An 18,513-nucleotide genomic window follows, 5' to 3' on the forward strand; every position below is an offset into this window, starting at 1 on the left:
ACAGGAGGTGAAAAGCAAAGGGAAGGGAACTGGTTTGAAGTGACGTGGGGCTGGGGGAGACTGGGAGAATCATGGGATGGTTTGGGTTGGAAGGGATCTTAGAGATCATTAGATCCAACCCCCTGCATGGGCAGGGACACCTCCCACCAGCCCAGGTTGCTCCAAGCCCCATCCAACCTGCCCTTCAACACTGCCAGGGATGGGGCAGCCACAGCTTCCCTGGGCAACCTGGGCCAGGCTCTCACCACCCTCACACTCCAGAATTCCCTCCTCATGTCTCAATCTCCCTCTGCCAGTTTTCATCCATCCCCCCTTGTCCTCTCCCTCCCTGCCCTTGTCCCAAGTCCCTCCCCAGCTTTCCTGGAGCCCCTTCAGGCACTGGAAGCTGCTCTAAGGTCTCCCTGGAGCCTTCTCTTCTCCAGCCTGAACCCCCCAACTGTCTCTTCTGAAGACCCACCAACAATGGGTAGAGCAGAAAGGGGGATCCCCTGGGTCCTACAGTCAGTGCAGGGCTTGATCAGACCTTCCGAAGAACCAAGCCCCAGGTTCCCCCAGAGCCACCTCCTCCCCATCACTGCAAGGACCTGGAAGAGCCCAGACAGGACCTTCCTCCACAGCCTTAGAAAACGTCCCTTTGTGACAAACACTTCTCAGAACACAGGCCACACCTGCTACTTGAACAATACAATTTATGGCTTCATTAGAACTCAAGATAAAACAAGACTCAAAATATTGCACGCACAAACAATGAGGTTCTACTTCCAGGCTGAGGCAGCACGTGTGGTCACAGAAGACACAGTTGGTGGGTGAAGAGGTTTAAAGTAGCTCAGATGCCACCAGGGTGCAGCTCAGTGCACGTGGGGGGGAGTGAAGTACATGGATATAAAGAGAAATCTGCCTCTTTCTTTCCCCTCAGCAGGAAAAGCTGCAGTTCCTGATTGGTTTACATTCAGCTCAGGAAAAGAAAACTTTGGTTAAAAGGTGAGATGGGTTGAAGGTAAAACATTGGATCACCCTTAAAAAAAAAATGGCAAGACAAAAAACTCCAAAGCAGAACTATCCAGGAATGTCTCAGCTTTGGAACAGAGACACAGGGAAACTCTAGGCACGAACACATCACGCTGCAGTAGCAGGGCCAGGAAAGGTACAGGGCAGGGGAGCAGGGGCTGTGGGGTGCTGGAGCCTCCTTTATTTCCATGGAGCTCAGGGAATCTCCTGGGGAGCCCCAGGAAGGTCCTGGGGAAGCATCCTCGGGGGTTGCTTCAGCCCCCGGCTCCCCTCGGGGCTACGGCTGCGGGGACGGGGCTGGTGGGGTCGGTGCCTCCAGGTCCGCGTAGAACTGAGCGATTTGGTCCTTGTACTTGAGCAGCACCGCGGGCCTCTTCAGCTTCATGGTGGGGCCTGGGGAAAAAAAAACACAGCACAAGGTTCCAGCGGTGACGGTGCCACCTGCAGACACAAACTGGAACTGATGCCGACTTCTCGGGTTTCTCTTTAGGGTGAATAAACTTTCCTTCCCCTGTGACTGGAACCAGCACAACCCCCTGCGAGGGACAAGGCAGCACCAAGGGTAAGTCCTACTTGGATTGGTCCTGCTAAGCTGAACTGGTCCCTGCCCGTGCAGGGGGGGTTGGATCTGGATGATCTTTAAGGTCTCTTCCAACCCAAACCACTCTGAGATTGTATGATCTGATACAGTGTTCACTGATTACCAGTACAATTGGTTTACACTGGGAGAGGGAGACTGAGGTGAGACATGAGGAGGGAATTGTGGAGTGTGAGGGTGGGGAGAGCCTGGCCCAGGTTGCCCAGGGAAGCTGTGGCTGCCCCATCCCTGGCAGTGTTGAAGGGCAGGTTGGATGGGGCTTGGAGCAGCCTGGGCTGGTGGGAGGTGTCCCTGCCCATGCAGGGGGTTGGGAATGGGTAATCTTGAAGGTCCCTTCCAGCCAAACCATTCTGGGATTCTATGATTCAAAACTACAACATGGAAGAGCCACAGGAAGGAAGGGCCAGGGGTAGCTCTGTGCATTGGGTTCCCGGTTGGGTCTGTTCATCATCCAAGGAGGGGCTGAGGGGGTGACCTCAGTGTCCCACCCAGCACTCACCAAGCTCCCCACCGATGAGAGAAAAGTCCTTTTCCAGAATAATCCATTTCTGGACTTTCTGTGCATTGGAAACAGCTCCCTCGTTGACTGCAGAAATCCCCTTCTGGATGGCGGCGTAAACAGCCCTGTCTTTGGTGCTGATGATCTCGGAGACTCTGGTTGCCCTGCTGCCCAGTTTCTGGCAGTACTCCACAGCTTCTGGAGTGAGATCATCTTCTGGCTCCCCAGTCTCTACATCTACATTGCACTGCAAGACAGTTCACAACAGGTAATTAAACCCTTGATTCCCCCTCATGCTAATGAGCCCCACAGCCCAGGGAAGCTGCCCCCTCTCCTTCCCCACCCCACCCCATCCCCTTCCCCAGCCCAGTTCATCCACCACTCCACTAACCTTCCTGATGGAAACCAATTTGCTTCAAATGAAAACTCACTGAGACAACATGCAGATGAATCCCCTCAGATCTCCACATACTCAAGGAGCATCTGGGGTACAGAGCTCGTCTGCCAAGCTCCTCCTGTGCTGGCCCAAGTTGATCCCTTTTTTTCTGGACCTTTTTCTCTGAGCCACAGTTGATTTCCCTGCATCCCACAGCTGTGGAAAAGTCTGGTGGAAGCCAGCACACATGGCACCCAACCAAGACAAGGACAAGGGGGGATGGATGAAAACTGGCAGAGGGAGATTGAGGTGAGACAGGAGGAGGGAATTCTGGAGTGTGAGGGTGGTGAGAGCCTGGCCCAGGTTGCCCAGGGAAGCTGTGGCTGCCCCATCCCTGGCAGTGTTGAAGGGCAGGTTGGATGGGGCTTGGAGCAGCCTGGGCTGGTGGGAGGTGTCCCTGCCCATGCAGGGGGGGGTGTCACTGGATGATCTTGAAGGTCCCTTCACACCCAAACTGCTCTGTGATCTCTGAAAACAAGCACAGCACCACCACCTCCAGGGCCTGGCTCAGCATCTCCTGCCCAAGGGCAAGGAGCTTGGAGCTCAGTTTTGCAAACAAGAAATTACCACAATCCTGAGAAACCACCAGCCTGGAAGGGCTCTGGGCAGAGCTCAACCCAGGCCCCACAGATGCAGAACTGCAGAGATTCAAGCCAGTGCCTTAAAATCACTGGCAGGTCCTTCCTGACCCAGCTGCTCTGGGAGACACTGAGAACAGGTCAGAGAAGCAGAAGAGTTTCTTTTTTTCAGTCTCATTTTTAGGTTTTCTGTTTCCTTCTGCCCTGTGTGGTGCAGAGGGAACCAGCTGCCCTGCACAGCAGAAGGACCTGCTGGTCTGATCAAGTGGCAATGCTCATTTTCCAGACAGTTACAACAAGTCATGCTCCTCAGGGCCTCCTGTCTCCAGAAGACAGTGTTCTTAGAACACAGTGTAACAATTATTTCCTCACTGGAATCAAACACATTCAGTGACTCAGGTGGGTTCCCAACCTCTTTTCCAATTACCTTTAATGTTAGGAGCATAGCAAGGAACTTTGCTTTGTCTCCAACCAACATGGCATTGCTGATGATGGGAACAGCATCTTTCACAGCATCCTCGATTGGAACAGGAGGAACATTCTCACCTCCTGCAGTGATGATGAGCTCTGGAAAACAGGAAAACCCCAAGGAATGCTTTGAGCTTCTTCCCCTTCCTTCACTACCTGACATGACCTCACAGCACCTTTCTGTCTACTGGATCAAACTGGGAATTTGTCTCCTAACAGCTGGAGAAGGCAGCAAACCAGTAGGGCTCCAGTCAGGCAAGGAGAGATGAGTCTGGGCTGTGTCCACAGCCTTGCAAAAGCTGCTCTGATGCTCCAGGGAGGTTTGGGAAGATGAGGTGCAACCTACAAGAGCCTCAGTACCTGCCACAGTCACCTTGGACTCTGAGGCATGTGAGTTGGCACCCAAGTTGTTCAGCAACTGCAGTTTGCCGAGGCAAAGAAGAGCTGCTGAAGTTCAGCAATGTCCTGCAGAGCAGGCCCTGCCTTTCTTGCCTGGCTTTTACAGATGTCTCAAAGAGCCACTTTGTGTGACCATTTCTCTCTTCTCAATGACTGAAAGTCTGACATGACACTGGATTTGTTTGGGGTTGGTCAGAGTGGGTGTCCCAAGAGCTGCGTGGCCATTTTCGCAGCAGATAAGCTGTTGTTTTCTCTCAGAGGTTCCCTAGCAAAGCCAGCTGAGACTGGAGGGAGCTGGACAGACCTGCCTATGTAGGACAAGCCCACAAAGCATCAAATTCTGCTTCTGCAAGCAGAGGATTTGTTCCCTGCTCTGCAAACACACTGTGGTTTCAGAGGTCACCCTGCTCCTCCCGTGTCACATGCTCAGTGGCAGGAAAAACTGCAGCCACATTCCTGCTGAAAACTCCCAGAAGTCTTTCTATATTCTTCTGTGCAAGGCAGGACCAGACAACCAGCAGGGGCTGAACACATCATATCACAGTGCTGGGCAACCTCAGGGCAACAAAGGGAGGGGATGAGTTACCTTTAATTCTGCCAGTCACGTAGAGGAACCCATCCTTGTCGTGCTTGCCAAGGTCACCCGAGTGCAGCCACCCATCTTCATCAATTGCCTCCTTGGTTTTCTCCTCCATGTTGAGGTAGCCCATGAAGATGTGCCTTCCTGAGAAGCAGATCTCTCCAACTCCATCTCCATCTGGCTTATGAATCAGGGTCCGGCAGCCTGAGAACTCCTTGCCACAGCTTGGAGACAACAAACCCAAGCCCAAGTTTTTATGTGGGAATTCAGGAGCTGGTGCAGCAGGGTGGGATGAAGCAGAACCCTCTGAAGCTGAAGGGTTTGAACAAAGCCAGGCAGCTTTTTGCTGCAGCAAGGAACTTCACTAAAAGCCACCTGCTTGTGCAAGAGGAACTAGAGCACAAGGTGATCTTGCAGAGAGCTCAGTGCTCACACTCCTGGGCTTTGCCACCCATTGTTCTCAAACACCTGAGCTTGGCAGGAGAAGATCAACCTCCCCAGCAACCAACTCTGGTGGTGGTGGTTGCTCTGCAGGCTGAACAAGCCATTCCCCAGCACGGCCTGGCTGCATTTTTTTTTCACTTGATATTGAGCTGTAGGGCTAGAGTTACTAATTCTACCTTCTTCCCATCAATCCCTTCCTCCTCAGGTCCTACAGAACCCAGGCCAAGATAAACATCAATAACCCACCTGCTGCTCGACCCACAGGAAGGTTATTTACCTGGTCAGCTTGAAGGCGTGAGGTAGAGAGATGGTGTGAGGCCCTGAGCTCTCACTCATGCCATACATCTCGAGGACAGGGATGTTCAGACTTAGGAAGAACTCCAGGGTCTCCCTGGAGATGGGAGCAGCCCCCGTGTAGCACTTGGTGCAGCGATCCAGCCCCAGGGCCCTGCGCACCTTCTTGTACACCAGGTGCTGGGCCAGGCGGAAGTTCATGGGGAGCTCAGAGCACCTGCAGGAGAAAGTGGTTACAAGATGGGAACCACCAAGGAGAACTTCTCCCCCTTCCTTCCTTTCATCTTCCTCCCCCCTCTTCTCAATCCTTGCTGCTCACCCTCTGGTCCAACCAGGACATACGGTTTTTGCTGCCCATGAGCCTGTTAAACAGGATGTCATTCCTGATCTGCTAGTGAAGTTCTCCTAATATTGTCACCATCCCCTAATTGCAGGTTGTAATTACCCATTCATCCGCTTCAGGTTGGTCTGCAGCCCAACCCCCTTGGCCCATGCTGCCACTCTCCTTCTGAGTGTTGATGATTTTGCACCTATGGATTTCATTTTCTCTTCCATTTTTTCCCAGACACGAGGAACTCCCAAAAAAGCAGTCGGCCTCACTTCCCGCAGGGTCTGTGCCAAGCTGCCCTGAGGGGAAAAGAAAGGAGGACAGCTTTCAACAGTGCTTCCCTGTGGACTTCAGGTCAACTTCACTAGCCCAGGTGGAGGACTTGGCCTCCTTAGTTTTGGGGAATTGCTCAGTTTCAACTGCAGCGTCATGGGAACTGTGCTCAGAAAGCAACGGTGTCCTGGGCTGCAGCAGCGTGGCCAGCAGAGCAACAGAGGGGATTGTCCCCCTCTGAGACCCCACCTGGAGCACTGTGTGTACTTCTGGAGCCCCAAAAATAAGGACATGGAGCTCCTGGAGAGAGTCCAGAGGAGGCCACAGAGATGATCCAAGGGCTGGAGCAGCTCTGCTCTGGAGCCAGGCTGGGAGAGTTGGGGTGTTGAGCCTGGAGAAGAGAAGGCTCCAGGGAGAGCTTAGAGCAGCTTCCAGCGCCTGAAGGGGCTCCAGGAAAGCTGGGGAGGGACTTGGGACAAGGGCAGGGAGGGAGAGGAGTGAGAGTGAGTTGGATCTAGATGGTCTTTAAGGTCCCTGCCAACCCAATTCATTCTATGACTCTATGAAGAAAAGGAACCCCAGGATCATCCAAAAGCCACAGGGGTTTTAAGAAGACAGTCAAGGTTGATGATTTCAGTGCCAATTGACACAGCACAAGGAGAATCATTCTCTTCCCAAGCCCAGACTGGATGTGGGGGCATTTTGCAATGTGGACAGAGCAAATAAAGCTGTTGCTCAACCAAGATGTTGGGGCAGAGAACTGGTGTCAGGTGAGACACCAAGAAGAAGCTCCTAGTTGTGAAGTGCTTGGTCAGCTCATCCCAGCGAGTCAAAAGGCAAAGGTCCGAGTGACTCTACTTGTCAGACCAACAGCCCCTCAACAGGAAGACACAGCCCTGTTAGCTGTGCTAACTTGGCCTGAGCTAAGTCAGCCATGATTGTTTGAAAGCACCTACCCCAGCTACACGGGGGTGACAGGTGGAGGATTTTTCTTCTTTCATGTTCTTACCTTCAGTGCATCTGGTTGAGCAAAGAAGATCTGAACACCGAAGGTCATCGCCGCCCAAATGTCCGTCATCTGGGCAGCAATGTGGCTGAGGGGCAGGTAGCTGACCACCAGCTCCTGCCTCTCCTGGGCATCTGTCAGCATGATGAAACGTCCTGCTGTTGCTGCTGTCCACGTCAGCTGGAACAGGAACCCCACAGAGGGTGAACCAACAGGAAGGGACATCTCTCCGCTGGGACACCAGCACCGCCCTGTGACATCTGCTGATCCAGGGAGAGTTGTCCCAAGGTAAAGATGTCCCAGCACAAGAGATGTCCCAGACCCTTAACCACCAGCACAGAGTGAGCAGATCACATAAGTCTACAACATCCTGTGACCTTAGCACGTGGCATGTCCTTCAGCTGACCTCTGCCCACCCCCAGCACCCACCCAAGGTGACAGGAAGGACATTTCAACACAGACACTTACGTTGTCGTGACTGAGCATCACTCCCTTTGGCTGCCCCGTTGTCCCTGAGGTGTAGATCAGTGTACAGCACTGGTTGGGCTTCTGGGACTCAATGATTGCATGGAGCTGAGCATCTGGAATGTCTTTGCCAAGGTCCATGAACTCACTCCACTGTACACAAAGGAGAAGAGCTGGATCACTCTGTAGGCCTGTCACTCACATGGGAAATTAAACCCTTTGCTACAGTGAGCAGAAGGAAACTGCTTCATAGAACCACAGAATGGTTTGAGTTGGAAGGGACCATAAAGATTATTTAGATCCACCCCACTCCCTTGCCATGGGCAGGGACACCTCCCACCAGCCCAGGTTGCTCCAAGCCCCATCCAACCTGCCCTTCAACACTGCCAGGGATGGGGCAGCCACAGCTTCCCTGGGCAACCTGGGCCAGGCTCTCACCACCCTCACACTCCAGAATTCCCTCCTCATGTCTCACCTCAATCTCCCTCTTCCAGTTTTCATCCCTCCCCCCTTGTCCTCTCCCTCCCTGCCCTTGTCCCAAGTCCCTCCCCAGCTTTCCTGGAGCCCCTTCAGGCACTGTGTTTCCAAGCTTTTGAGATGGCACTTACAGAGTACAGGTTTGGTCTTGTCTCTTTCAGCTCCTCCCCATACTGGACAATGGCTTTCAGCTGAGGTAGTTTATGCTGAATCTGTGTGAAAAAGGAGATTTGTGAGAAAGAGCAAATCCTGCCTGTCCCTTTTAAGACTCAGTAACCCACTGCTTCACACACTAAAGCTACTTGCCACTTTAAGAAAATCCAAGGGAATCTCATCTGTTATTGAAAGAGAACAGGGAAGCCTCACTAGAGACAGTCATCATTTGGACTGGGATGTGGCCAGACAACCATGGGGTTGCTCAGTTGTTTGGTTTGGCTTCTCCTATTTTAAGCTCAAGGCTTTGCTAGGCTGTGGAACCACCACTTAACCCCTGGTGAGATTTAGCACTAGTGACTACCCACCTGGCTTGAGCAGAGAGCACACCAAGTAGGCCCAAACAGTTCACCTCTGGTTGCAGACCCAGCCTTTCCCTCAGGTATTACCCTCCCCAGCTGGCAGGAGGATTCTGCAGCCCCCAACCATTTAAAAAAAGTTGATTTACTTCTAAGATTTTTTGCAGCTGTTTATTATTTTCCACAACCACCACGTTGGCTTTGCAGTTCTCTGCTACATAATGACAGGCCTCAGGAGAGTTTGTAGTGTAGACACCAACAGCAAATCCACTGCAAAAGAAAAGGAGAAAAAAAAACAAATACACACCACAAAAGAGTGGGTTTGGTTTTGTGTGGTTTGTTTTGGATTTGATCAACAGTTGCTTCTCACAGAAAGACTGAAATTACTATCTGAATGCTGAAGCAAAATGGATGTCAAGAGACAAGAGTCACTCTTACCCTGCAAGGATAGCTCCAATGTCAGCAATGAACCACTCTGCAGAGTTAAATCCCAAGATGCACACTCCATGGAAACGCTCCAGTCCCAGCTGTAAACAAGAGAGGAGGTTACAGCAACCTTGGTTTTCCTTTGGAGAATGGTTGGAGTCCAATCACAGATCTTTGCTGTGAGCACGGCAAGGGAATTGTTCATGCTATTATATCATGGAATGGTTTGGGTTGGAAAGGACCTTCAAGATCATCAAGTTCCAATCCCCCTGCATGGGCAGGGACACCTCCCACCAGCCCAGGTTGCTCCAAGTCCCATCCAACCTGCCCTTCAACACTGCCAGGGATGGGGCAGCCACAGCTTCCCTGGGCAACCTGGGCCAGGCTCTCACCACCCTCACACTCCAGAATTCCCTCCTCATGTCTCACCTCAATCTCCCTCTGCCAGTTTTCATCCATCCCCCTTTGTCCTCTCCCTCCCTGCCCTTGTCCCAAGTCCCTCCCCAGCTTTCCTGGAGCCCCTTCAGGCACTGGAAGGTGCTCTAAGGTCTCCCTGGAGCCTTCTCTTCTCCAGGCTGAACACCCCAACTCTCCCAGCCTGTCTCCAGAGCAGAGCTGCTCCAGCCCTTGGATCATCTCTGTGGCCTCCTCTGGACTCTCTCCAGAATCTCCACGTTCTTCTTATGTTCGGGGCTCCAGAACTGGACACAAGCTCCAGGTGGGGTCTCACATAAAGACAAATAAAGGGGTAGAACCCCCTCCTGGCCCTGCTGGCCATGCTGCTGGTGCTGCAGCCCAGGACATGGTTGGTTCAAAACTTAATACAGATGCAGTTTATTTTCAGATCAGTGTCCCACTTATCCATAGGCAGGAAAAACAAAAAGGATTTGCTTTGGTCTGCACTCAGCAGGACTAGCTCACCCATGCTAATGGTATGATGAAACTGCACTCCAGGTAGGGCTCAGTTCCCACCTACTGAGACCATCTGGTCACTTAATACAGGTTAGAGATGTCAGGTATCAGTAACAACAAGAGCAACAAGCTCCAGTGACAGTCAGAGACACTTCACTGTGCAATTCCAGCTGTTGAAGTCCCAGCCTTTAAATTTCCTACAGCCATCCTCTGTTTTTGTCCCAGAGTGGAGTATATGGCTTGGAAGATCTCACCATGAGAGTGAAAAGAGAGTGGCCTTAACTTCAAGAAACAAGACTTGATAGTGGTCACAGTAAGTACACATAATGTTGGTTTCTCTCTGAGGGTCTGAACTCCCAACAGTGCAGGCAAAAGGCTCAGCCAGTTTGGACACAAATCTGATTCGTAAGGATCCCTTCAGATTTTCCTCAGAAAGATTTCATGAGGGACATGGTCCAGGTTTGCCATATAACTCAAACACCTCACTTTGAATGTTCCCTTATGCACTTTTTTTTCAGTTGAACATGAAGCAACTGGCAAGAAATTCAAACAAAACCACTGTGGTAACTACCAAGCTGCTCGTGGCATGGTCAGGTATTTCCCTGTCACTTTCAGACTCACCTACACTCAGAGAACTTAAAAGACTTAAGACATAGTTGACTACAGCCATTTCAGCAGCTAAACTGAACATGAACAAGGGGAACTCAACACAATCTTACCTTCAGAAAGCTTTTTGCTGCTTTCCAGCACTCCTCATAGTACATCTTGTATGTTAGTTTTAACCACTGGCCACCTTTTTTAGATGCAAGGGCATAATAATCAGCATATTTAGTAGCAACTTCTTGGAACAGTTGGTGAACAGTCTTTGGTGGGTGGCTGCCTATGCCTTGTTCATCCATCCTCAGCCTGACTTCCCCATCAGGTCGTGTTGTCCACACACTGGAGGCAGGAGGTGAAGAGGCTGGTTTGAAAGAAAAGTGTTCAGCAGCTTATATTTAGGAAGGGTTTGTTGCCATGACAGAAATACAAATACAAGTACCAAACATATGAAAAGAAATGCTGTTATACCCACTCCCCTTTTTAACTTTGTCTTCTTGGCAAGTGTGCCACATGACTGCTGGTGTTTTAGACCAGGACTGACAGATGAAGCCTCTAAAGCACCTTCAACATGTTGTTAAACATTTCCCATTTCCATCCTGCTCTAACTTGCTTTGCTGCCCTAAAGCTCTTGGACAGGGAAGGTGGCAGCACTGCAAGAATCACACACACTCTGCTTTTTTTCCTTCATTCTTATTTCTTTTTAAGGAGGACTGAAGGAATACATTATTACCTGCTGAAGAGTAATGAAGAGAAGCATCAGGCAATGACACTTTCACTCCTTGAAGCTTTAAAGTCTAAGCTCAGGAGGCTTCCAGACAGACCATTCCATAATCTGGGTTTCTTCTTCCATCGCAATGGTTTGATAAATTCCACTCTCATTTCAAGAATAATTTGCCACACATCACAGTAACTAAAATTCCTTCCACTCACCTTTGGAACCAAGTGTGCCTGTCTGACATCCCCCTCTCTTAGCTTCTGCAGATGCCTCAATGCTGGGGACATCATCAGTTCTGCAAGACAAAAGCAATTAGCCCTGGATAAGCTGGAGAATGTCCTGGGCATCCTGCTCCACCACTAGATTATATTAATCCTTGGATGTCCAAGTGGTTCCTGATGTGCTACAAGTGCCTTTATTAATGTCACCAGCCTGCATGGCTATGGCAACAAAATGGGTCCCTCTTGGACAGTGTGTAAGCTTTGCCTGCACTGCTTTTAAACACACATTGTGTCCCAATTTTGTCCCAATATCATTTCTGAGAAGCTGCAGAAGAATCGATGAACACAGCACCCAGAAACCAGTAATAATTAGATGCCAGAGGTCTGCTCTAGGTGTCTGGAACCAGGAGTCAATAGTGGGAAGGAGGAGCTGAGAGGCACATGGAGCTGGTGCTCCTCTCCTGCTGCTGCTGGACTGTGAGTCTAGCAGAAGGGAGGCCCCAGCAGCTGCTCTCCCAAGTGCCCAGCAATGTCCCCACCCTGGGCTGACCCACTGAGATCTCCTGCAGCAGGCCAGGCCAGCTGAGCAGCAGGAAATCCATTCAACAGGAAATTCTGTTCTTAGGCATTGGTAACAAAGTTAGTGCTCTGAGCTCCCACCAGGTGTTTGGGAAGAAATGGGAGCAGGAACATCCCCCATCCAGCCCAGCCATGCTCCTCCCCAGGAACTTGTCCTGTGGTGCCAGCTGAAATTTCACAGAATGGTTTGAGTTGGAAGAGACCTCAAAGATCAAAATTTGCCCCTTTTGCTTTCAGCCTTGCAAGATCAGGTGAAATGCCACCTGCCCATGTTTGTAGAGCTTCTTCCTCTGTCCCTTTCCAAGGCAGACTTTCCCAGAGCCCTAAGTGATGAGGATAAGGAATAATCAAGTCACATGTCTCACTTCAGACCACAAGTTGGAAGCCATGCCCTGTGAGATATGGTACTTGAGTCCCTTTACTCCCTAGAAGGACATCCCTCCCTACAACCTACATGGAGATGATGGCTATTCCCCTACCCTAGGCAATACCCCCCCTCAGATCACCAGCACAGCACTAAGGTCCAAGGATTAGTTGGCCCAAGACTATGTTCCAGAGACCCAGCACTTCCATCTTGCCTTGCCAAAGAGCACTCCCTCAGCTGTTGGATCCCGGCCATCACAAAGGTGTTTGTTTCTTCATGACAGTGCTAGATGTTTACTCTTATCAATGTTTGGTGCAAGGTTTGTCTCTAGCACCAGCTCCCAGGTGTTCTAGAAGGGCTGCAGGCCCCCGACATCACAACAGCCCTGGGCCCTCTGCAGCTCTGGGGCTCTCATAAGACTTTCCCCCTGGGCACTCTGTCCAGTTCTGGAGCCCCCAACATAAGAAGCACATGCAACTACTGGAGGGAGTCCAGAGGTGCACCTGCCCATGAAGGAGGGTTGGATCTACATGATCTTTAAGGTCCCTTCACACCCAAACTAATCTGGGTTTCTGTGATTCTATGATAAGAAGCCCCAAGATCTCTGCCTGCCACCATCAACCACCCCTGCACACAGGCAGCAGCTCCTCTGCTCCCACCCCCACACTCCTCAGCCCCACATTTTCTTCCCTTTCTACTAAACCAAAGAGAAGACAAGTCAGCACAAGGCACCGTGTGACCTTCAGCTAAGGGGTAAATGGATTCCCTCTGGTTTCTGTTTTCTCTGAATTTCTAGGGTGTATGTTTTTCTCCCAGCTATTATTGCTTGGAGCACACGCTCAACTTTACCACATGCTCGACTTCAGCACAGAGAAGATCTGACACAGCTCCTCCCATGCACTGCCCCAAAGCAGAACTGCTTCTCCTCACTAGTCTGCAAGCTAGAAACCAGAGGGAAGTAAATAATCTTTTTTTGCTTTATTCCCCCCCCAAGGCATGACAAGACACTTCCTACTACGCATTTCCTACTCATTATTGAGAGCATTTATCAGCAGATTAATCCTCAGTTGCAGCAGTTCTGCACCATTTCTCCACCAGCTTGTATCATCAAAGCAACACAAATGACCCAGCAACAGGAACAAAAAATTCCCAGCTATTTCCCTTCCAGTGAATCAAGTCATTGTTTTCTCCCCCTTACTACATGCAATTCAAATACAGCCTGATAAAAAACAGGTGAATAGTTTTTTGTCAGTTAATATCCCATGACACTGGGGTGAGATATAAACCTCACCTGCTCTTCAGTTGCTTAGATTTACAGAGAGACTAACAGAAGTTTGATAAAAATCAGCATAGGTGCTGCCTCCAAAGGAACATCTGTTTACTGTGCAGCAGCACTTCCCAAACAATGTCCTACTTGCTAGGTATTCCAAGTATTTGATTAGTGCCCTCCCAATTACAGAGGTCAACAATTATGCAGAGTTCCTTACTAACAGGTGATCTTTCTGACTATGGAGAATTATTCTGCCATTTCTGTTCTTTAGGTTTAGATGAAATGCACCCTCTTCCAAGCTCCATACTCTGTGTGGTAGCTACGTGCAGCACATTTAATTCTGTTCCTCTTCTTTTGGGTGGTGAGATTGTAGATTCAGCTTTTGGATTTTGGAATTAGTAACAAATGTTTGAAATTTCTTTAAAAAAAATAATTCTTAATTCATCTAAGTAAACACAGTAGAATACAAACTCTATCATAGAATCACAGAATGGCTTGGGTTGGAAGGGACCTGAAAGATCATCCAGATCCAACCCCCCTGCATGGGCAGGGACACCTCCCACCAGCCCAGGTTGCTCCAAGCCCCATCCAACCTGCCCTTCAACACTGCCAGGGATGGGGACATTGTATGTACACAGAGAAAAGAAAATCTTAAATTAGACATACCTAGGTGAAGAGCTGAGCAGTACATCATCCAGTGACACCTCACAGTTCCCTCGAGGAGCTGAATTAAAACAAGCCGTGGGGACTGGTTCTGCAAGTGCCACCCGTGCATCTGACTCACCCAGCATCCTCCCTGCAAAAACAGGTTTTAAAAATGAAAATACATCCAGAAGCTGCAGCTAAAATCAGCTCCCGTTGCTGTAGCTCTCTGACCAAGGCAGGCACGACTCCCGACTGCTGCATTTGCATGAAATACAGTAAACTCTCCCGGCAGAGAACCCTCCCAGGGCTCTGCCTCGTGCTGGGTCCGCTTGAAAACCCCCCCGCTCAGCAGCAGCTGGTTCATCCATCCCCACCGCCCCAAAAGCAGCATCATTACAGCTATGAAAGAGCACCGTGACCCTGACGATTTACATTTCACACTCTCTTTGCCCCAAACGCCCCTTTTCTGCTCCCAGTCCCCCCCCAAAAAAAAAAAACCACCACAACAACCCGGCACCGCAGAGCGACGGGTCCAGCCTTACACCGCATCGCCCCCGCCTCCTTGCAGCCCCTTCTACCCGCAGCCGCCCCGCACCGGCGCTCAGGACGACGTGTAAAAGCCTTTTCTTTTTAAACTAGCGCCCAGGAGGCTGATCCGGAGCATCTTATGTCATGTGCTGCCCGCCTCGCCATTGGAAGCGGCTCGTCACCCCACACGCCGCCTCCCCAGGAAGCGCTTGGCCCCGCGCCTGCCTGGTCCCTCGGGAGATCCCAGCCCTGGGACACCTCGGAGATTTAACCCTGAAAAAAACCCAACAAATCGGTGCTTTTGCAGCCGTTTCCCCTCCGCTCCTCTCAGCACTTGGGGTTTCATCACCGGCTGCAGGCGACGCTGGGTCTGTTCGGGGTTCGCGTTGGTCAAAAGCCTCTTGGTGCTCAGGGCTGAGCTGGAATTGTTTGGGGGGATTTCTAACCGGTTGGAGACGAATCTCACTAGCCTTGATCTTTTTAAGAGTGGGTCTGAGCAGCCTGCTTGGTACCCGCAGCAGCCGGACGCCAAGGTAAAGGAGGTTTTAAAAGGGAAGGAAGCGTGGTTGTCTGATCCGGGATAGACGGGAGCAAAAGGAAGGAGCTTTTTCACCTGGCAGAGCTGAGCTGCAGCCTCCAGCGGGTGGGGAAAAGCCATGGAAAGGCAGGAAAGCCATGGAACGGCACACACTTCCCAGCAGACAGACCTGCCTCCAGCCCAGGACAGCCTGTCCCCCCCTTCTCCCTCCTCACCTGGGCAGGGACACGTCGCTGCTCACGCTCAAGGAAGAGCTGAACTCAGGAGCAGCTGAGAACGGGATGACACCAAAAATCCCTCCTTTGAAGCTCTGGGATCACTGGCAGGCATCACCCCACACCCCATTCTAGGCTAAACGACCAGAGCAGGTTGTTTTTTTTCCTGCTTTGAGAAAAGCTGTGAGAGAAAGGAAGGGCACTGTCTGTCTCCACGGAGCAGCCAGCCAGCGCTCTGAGACCGGGGGTCAGCTCCCTCCCCAGCTTGGAGGAACTCAAATCCAGGTCTGGAAGGGCACGACGCTGGTTACCAGACTGCCAGAGGGGACACCACCTCCTCCATGCTCAGGGACAGTCCCAGGCACGAGGAGGAAGGTAGCAGAGAAGCCTTTATAAGGCCTGACCCCTCCTTTCCCAGCACCGTGCCCACATTCCTTCCCCAGCACCCCATAACAAGGAGTTTAAGGCTTTCCCCAAAGCAGTTTTAATCTCTGCACTAATTACAGCCTTTCTCTTGCCATCATGCAGCAAGAAAGTTCCAAGGGAAAGGGTGGAGGTGTCCTCACACCAGCCATCTCACAGCACAGCCCAGGAGCTCTCGGGCAGCCGAGGTTGATTGGAAAGGTGTTGGAGAAAGGAAGGCAGAAATCTCATCTCCAAGGTAGGAGCTTTGGCTAGTGGGCTGCAGGTTTGGGCCTCACCACCAGCCCCACGCTGCTTCCAGAGGAGGTAACACACCATGAGGCACCACAAGATGTTCAGGAACATGAAGAACACACCCAAACCAAAAAACCCACCGAAAGAAACCTCCATTTTAATTAAACCTGTATAACCACTTCAGTCATTTACATACAAAGCATCTTCTGCTTTGAGGGAGCACTGTCCTAGAAGAACTGGAAGTTGGTGAACATCGAAACAGCTTCAGAGCTTCACTGACAAACCAAAACAAGCCTGACTACGTGCAAACTCATGACAGTCATCGGGACAGGGGTGAAGGTTTCATTTACAATTGGCTCTGAACACCCCTTTGCTTGAAACACACGTAGAGCTCTGAAAATATCAGCTCAAATTCAAATCACTGCATCTGCTCGTGAGACATCTTGACATTTCCCAGCACAGCCACTTTGCTCCCTGTTGCTGATTTCTTTGTTTTTTACCAGCTAAGACACCATGTCTGATCCAGTCTGACTTTCAGGGTTAGGAGGTTGCCCCATGAACTCACTCACTGCCTTTCCACACTTCCACCCAAAGTGAAACGTGGCCTTTTCTTTTTTTTTTATTCCTTCATATTCTTTAAAGATTCATTAAGTGAGGAACCAGAAGCTGAGCAACTCACTCTTCCTCTTTTAGAGAAATTAATTTCTTTAAAGGGCAGTGATAAAAGCTTCCTAGACACCAAAGGTTTCCTCCTGGGCAGAGACCACAGGGAGGCATCAAGGGCTGTGCTGGGAAATCAATGCCCACCTGAGGGAGGAGCAGAGAGAACATGAGGAAAAATGACCCCACCACAAGGATGATACCATGCCAAAGATCTTAAAACAACACGACTGCAGACAGACATTTGACTCCACTACAGGCTCTTCAGAGCTGAACTGTGGCTGAACAAAGCTGCCCACAGACCATCACCTTGTCAACCAGACCCAGGGCTTGCCCACCCCAAGAAGGGCAGGGGTGTGGGTGGACACCAAAGGCTGGAGGCACCACTGCATAATTTGTTATCCTAAATTCTACACAGATTGCTTTCTCCAGGACACTGGGACATTTTAGGTGGATTCCCCAGCAGCGTGACTCACCAAGAGGCTGGTTTAAAGTTCCTCTTTCCTAACCTGCTTTTCGCTTTACTACACCATCTGCACCCTGCCCGGGGATGGGGAAACCCCCTCACGCAGGGTAAGAAAGGGCAGGGATGAATTTTGAGACACATCACTCATGTTTTCTGCCACCTCCCACCGTCCCAGACTTCCCCTTGAAGCCCAGCCCAACTCAAGAGCCAGCAGTTGATCCCAGAGCATCCCTGAAGAATTCCCAGCTCACCAACCCATTGTGAGAAAAGTTTGTGGCATCAACAAACAGGCCCAAACGGATCCTTCAGCCAAGCACAGGTTATTTATACCCCGGCAAGAATGAGTGACCTAAACAAGCAGGCACACCCACAGTCAGGTGAAGAACGGTTTATATTCCCTATTCCCAAAGCTCCCTCCCCTCTTTCCCCCCTGGCTGGGCACTCCAGGGTTTACAGCCCATCTGATGCTTCTGATGATCCTATAAGTTTCCTGCCCCTGTTCACACGTTCCATTCTAGCAGGTCACTTTGTACCGTTCAAGGTCTGATTCTGACCTTTCCTGCCCCCGTGGCTGCCTTCCCAGTCCCCACCATGACCCGCACCCGCTGGTGTCCTCCTGCCCCGGGGAGCAGGGCACAAGGGGCTGTGTTGGGTCTGGTCTTGGCATCAATCCTGCTCCGTCTGGGGACCCCCCGGATGGAGCCCAGTTCAGTCCCTCGGTTGCTGGGACCGTAAAACCCCCCCAGGGGTCACTGGAACCTGCAGAGATCTCCCTTCTCTCCAACAATTATATCCCTAACATGAGGGTATAGATAGAAAAACCCCAACAATATCCTTCTAACACTAGGATGTGAAAACAGCACTAAACCCAACACTCTGCTGCTGACACGAGGATGTGAAAACACCACTTTGCGTTTCCACCACCACCCACAGGGCTCAGGGCTCGGGGACAGACCCCCCGGGGTGGGGGGGACAGGCCTTCCCCTCAAACCGTGTGTGTGTGGGGGGGTTTAACGAAAAAAACTTCCAGTATTTTTGGCACCGTTACCACAGAAAAAGAGGCTCAAAACGATCAACTCTGCAGGGAACGGGTGAAAAACACCCCCTCCCCCCCACACACCCCCCCCCAGCCTGAAGCCGGGCGCGCTGCGGCCCGTGTTTCAACACCCCCCCCCCCCCAAAAGCCGCCCACTCGGGACACCCCGAGTCCCCACACCCGGGGAACAGGGGGGAGCGGGGTCCGTGGAGCTGCCCCCCCCGCTTCCCTGCCCCCCCCGGCCCGGCCCGTGCGCCCGGGAGCGGCGGGAGCGGCGGGAGCGCGCGCACGCGCCGTTACCTCAGGCGGCCGCGCT

General features: G+C 51.4%; 1 protein-coding gene across 3 annotated transcripts; it reads right to left on the reverse strand.

Annotated features, from left to right (window-relative positions):
- Positions 1 to 672: 672 nt before the first annotated feature.
- On the reverse strand, positions 673 to 18,513 carry ACSBG2 (acyl-CoA synthetase bubblegum family member 2). Of its 3 annotated transcripts, none has more exons than XM_051639759.1 (15): positions 18,498 to 18,513; positions 14,119 to 14,248; positions 11,234 to 11,313; positions 10,423 to 10,664; positions 8,804 to 8,892; positions 8,515 to 8,635; positions 7,985 to 8,065; positions 7,380 to 7,529; positions 6,915 to 7,091; positions 5,750 to 5,931; positions 5,288 to 5,521; positions 4,573 to 4,790; positions 3,547 to 3,686; positions 2,106 to 2,352; positions 673 to 1,401 (listed from the first exon to the last, which is right to left on the reverse strand). In XM_051639759.1, the coding sequence occupies exons 2-15, from the start codon at positions 14,241 to 14,243 to the stop codon at positions 1,286 to 1,288; spliced, it is 2,202 nt and encodes a 733-aa protein (XP_051495719.1). In that variant the 5' UTR covers positions 14,244 to 14,248; positions 18,498 to 18,513; the 3' UTR covers positions 673 to 1,285. The 3 variants fall into 3 exon arrangements, with proteins under 3 accessions (XP_051495719.1, XP_051495718.1, XP_051495716.1); XM_051639758.1 differs by lacking the exon at positions 18,498 to 18,513 and adding an exon at positions 14,608 to 14,752; XM_051639756.1 differs by lacking the exon at positions 18,498 to 18,513 and adding an exon at positions 14,640 to 14,751.

This window comes from Apus apus, chromosome 24 (genome assembly GCF_020740795.1).
Source record: "Apus apus isolate bApuApu2 chromosome 24, bApuApu2.pri.cur, whole genome shotgun sequence".
Taxonomy (NCBI): Eukaryota; Metazoa; Chordata; class Aves; order Apodiformes; family Apodidae; genus Apus; species Apus apus.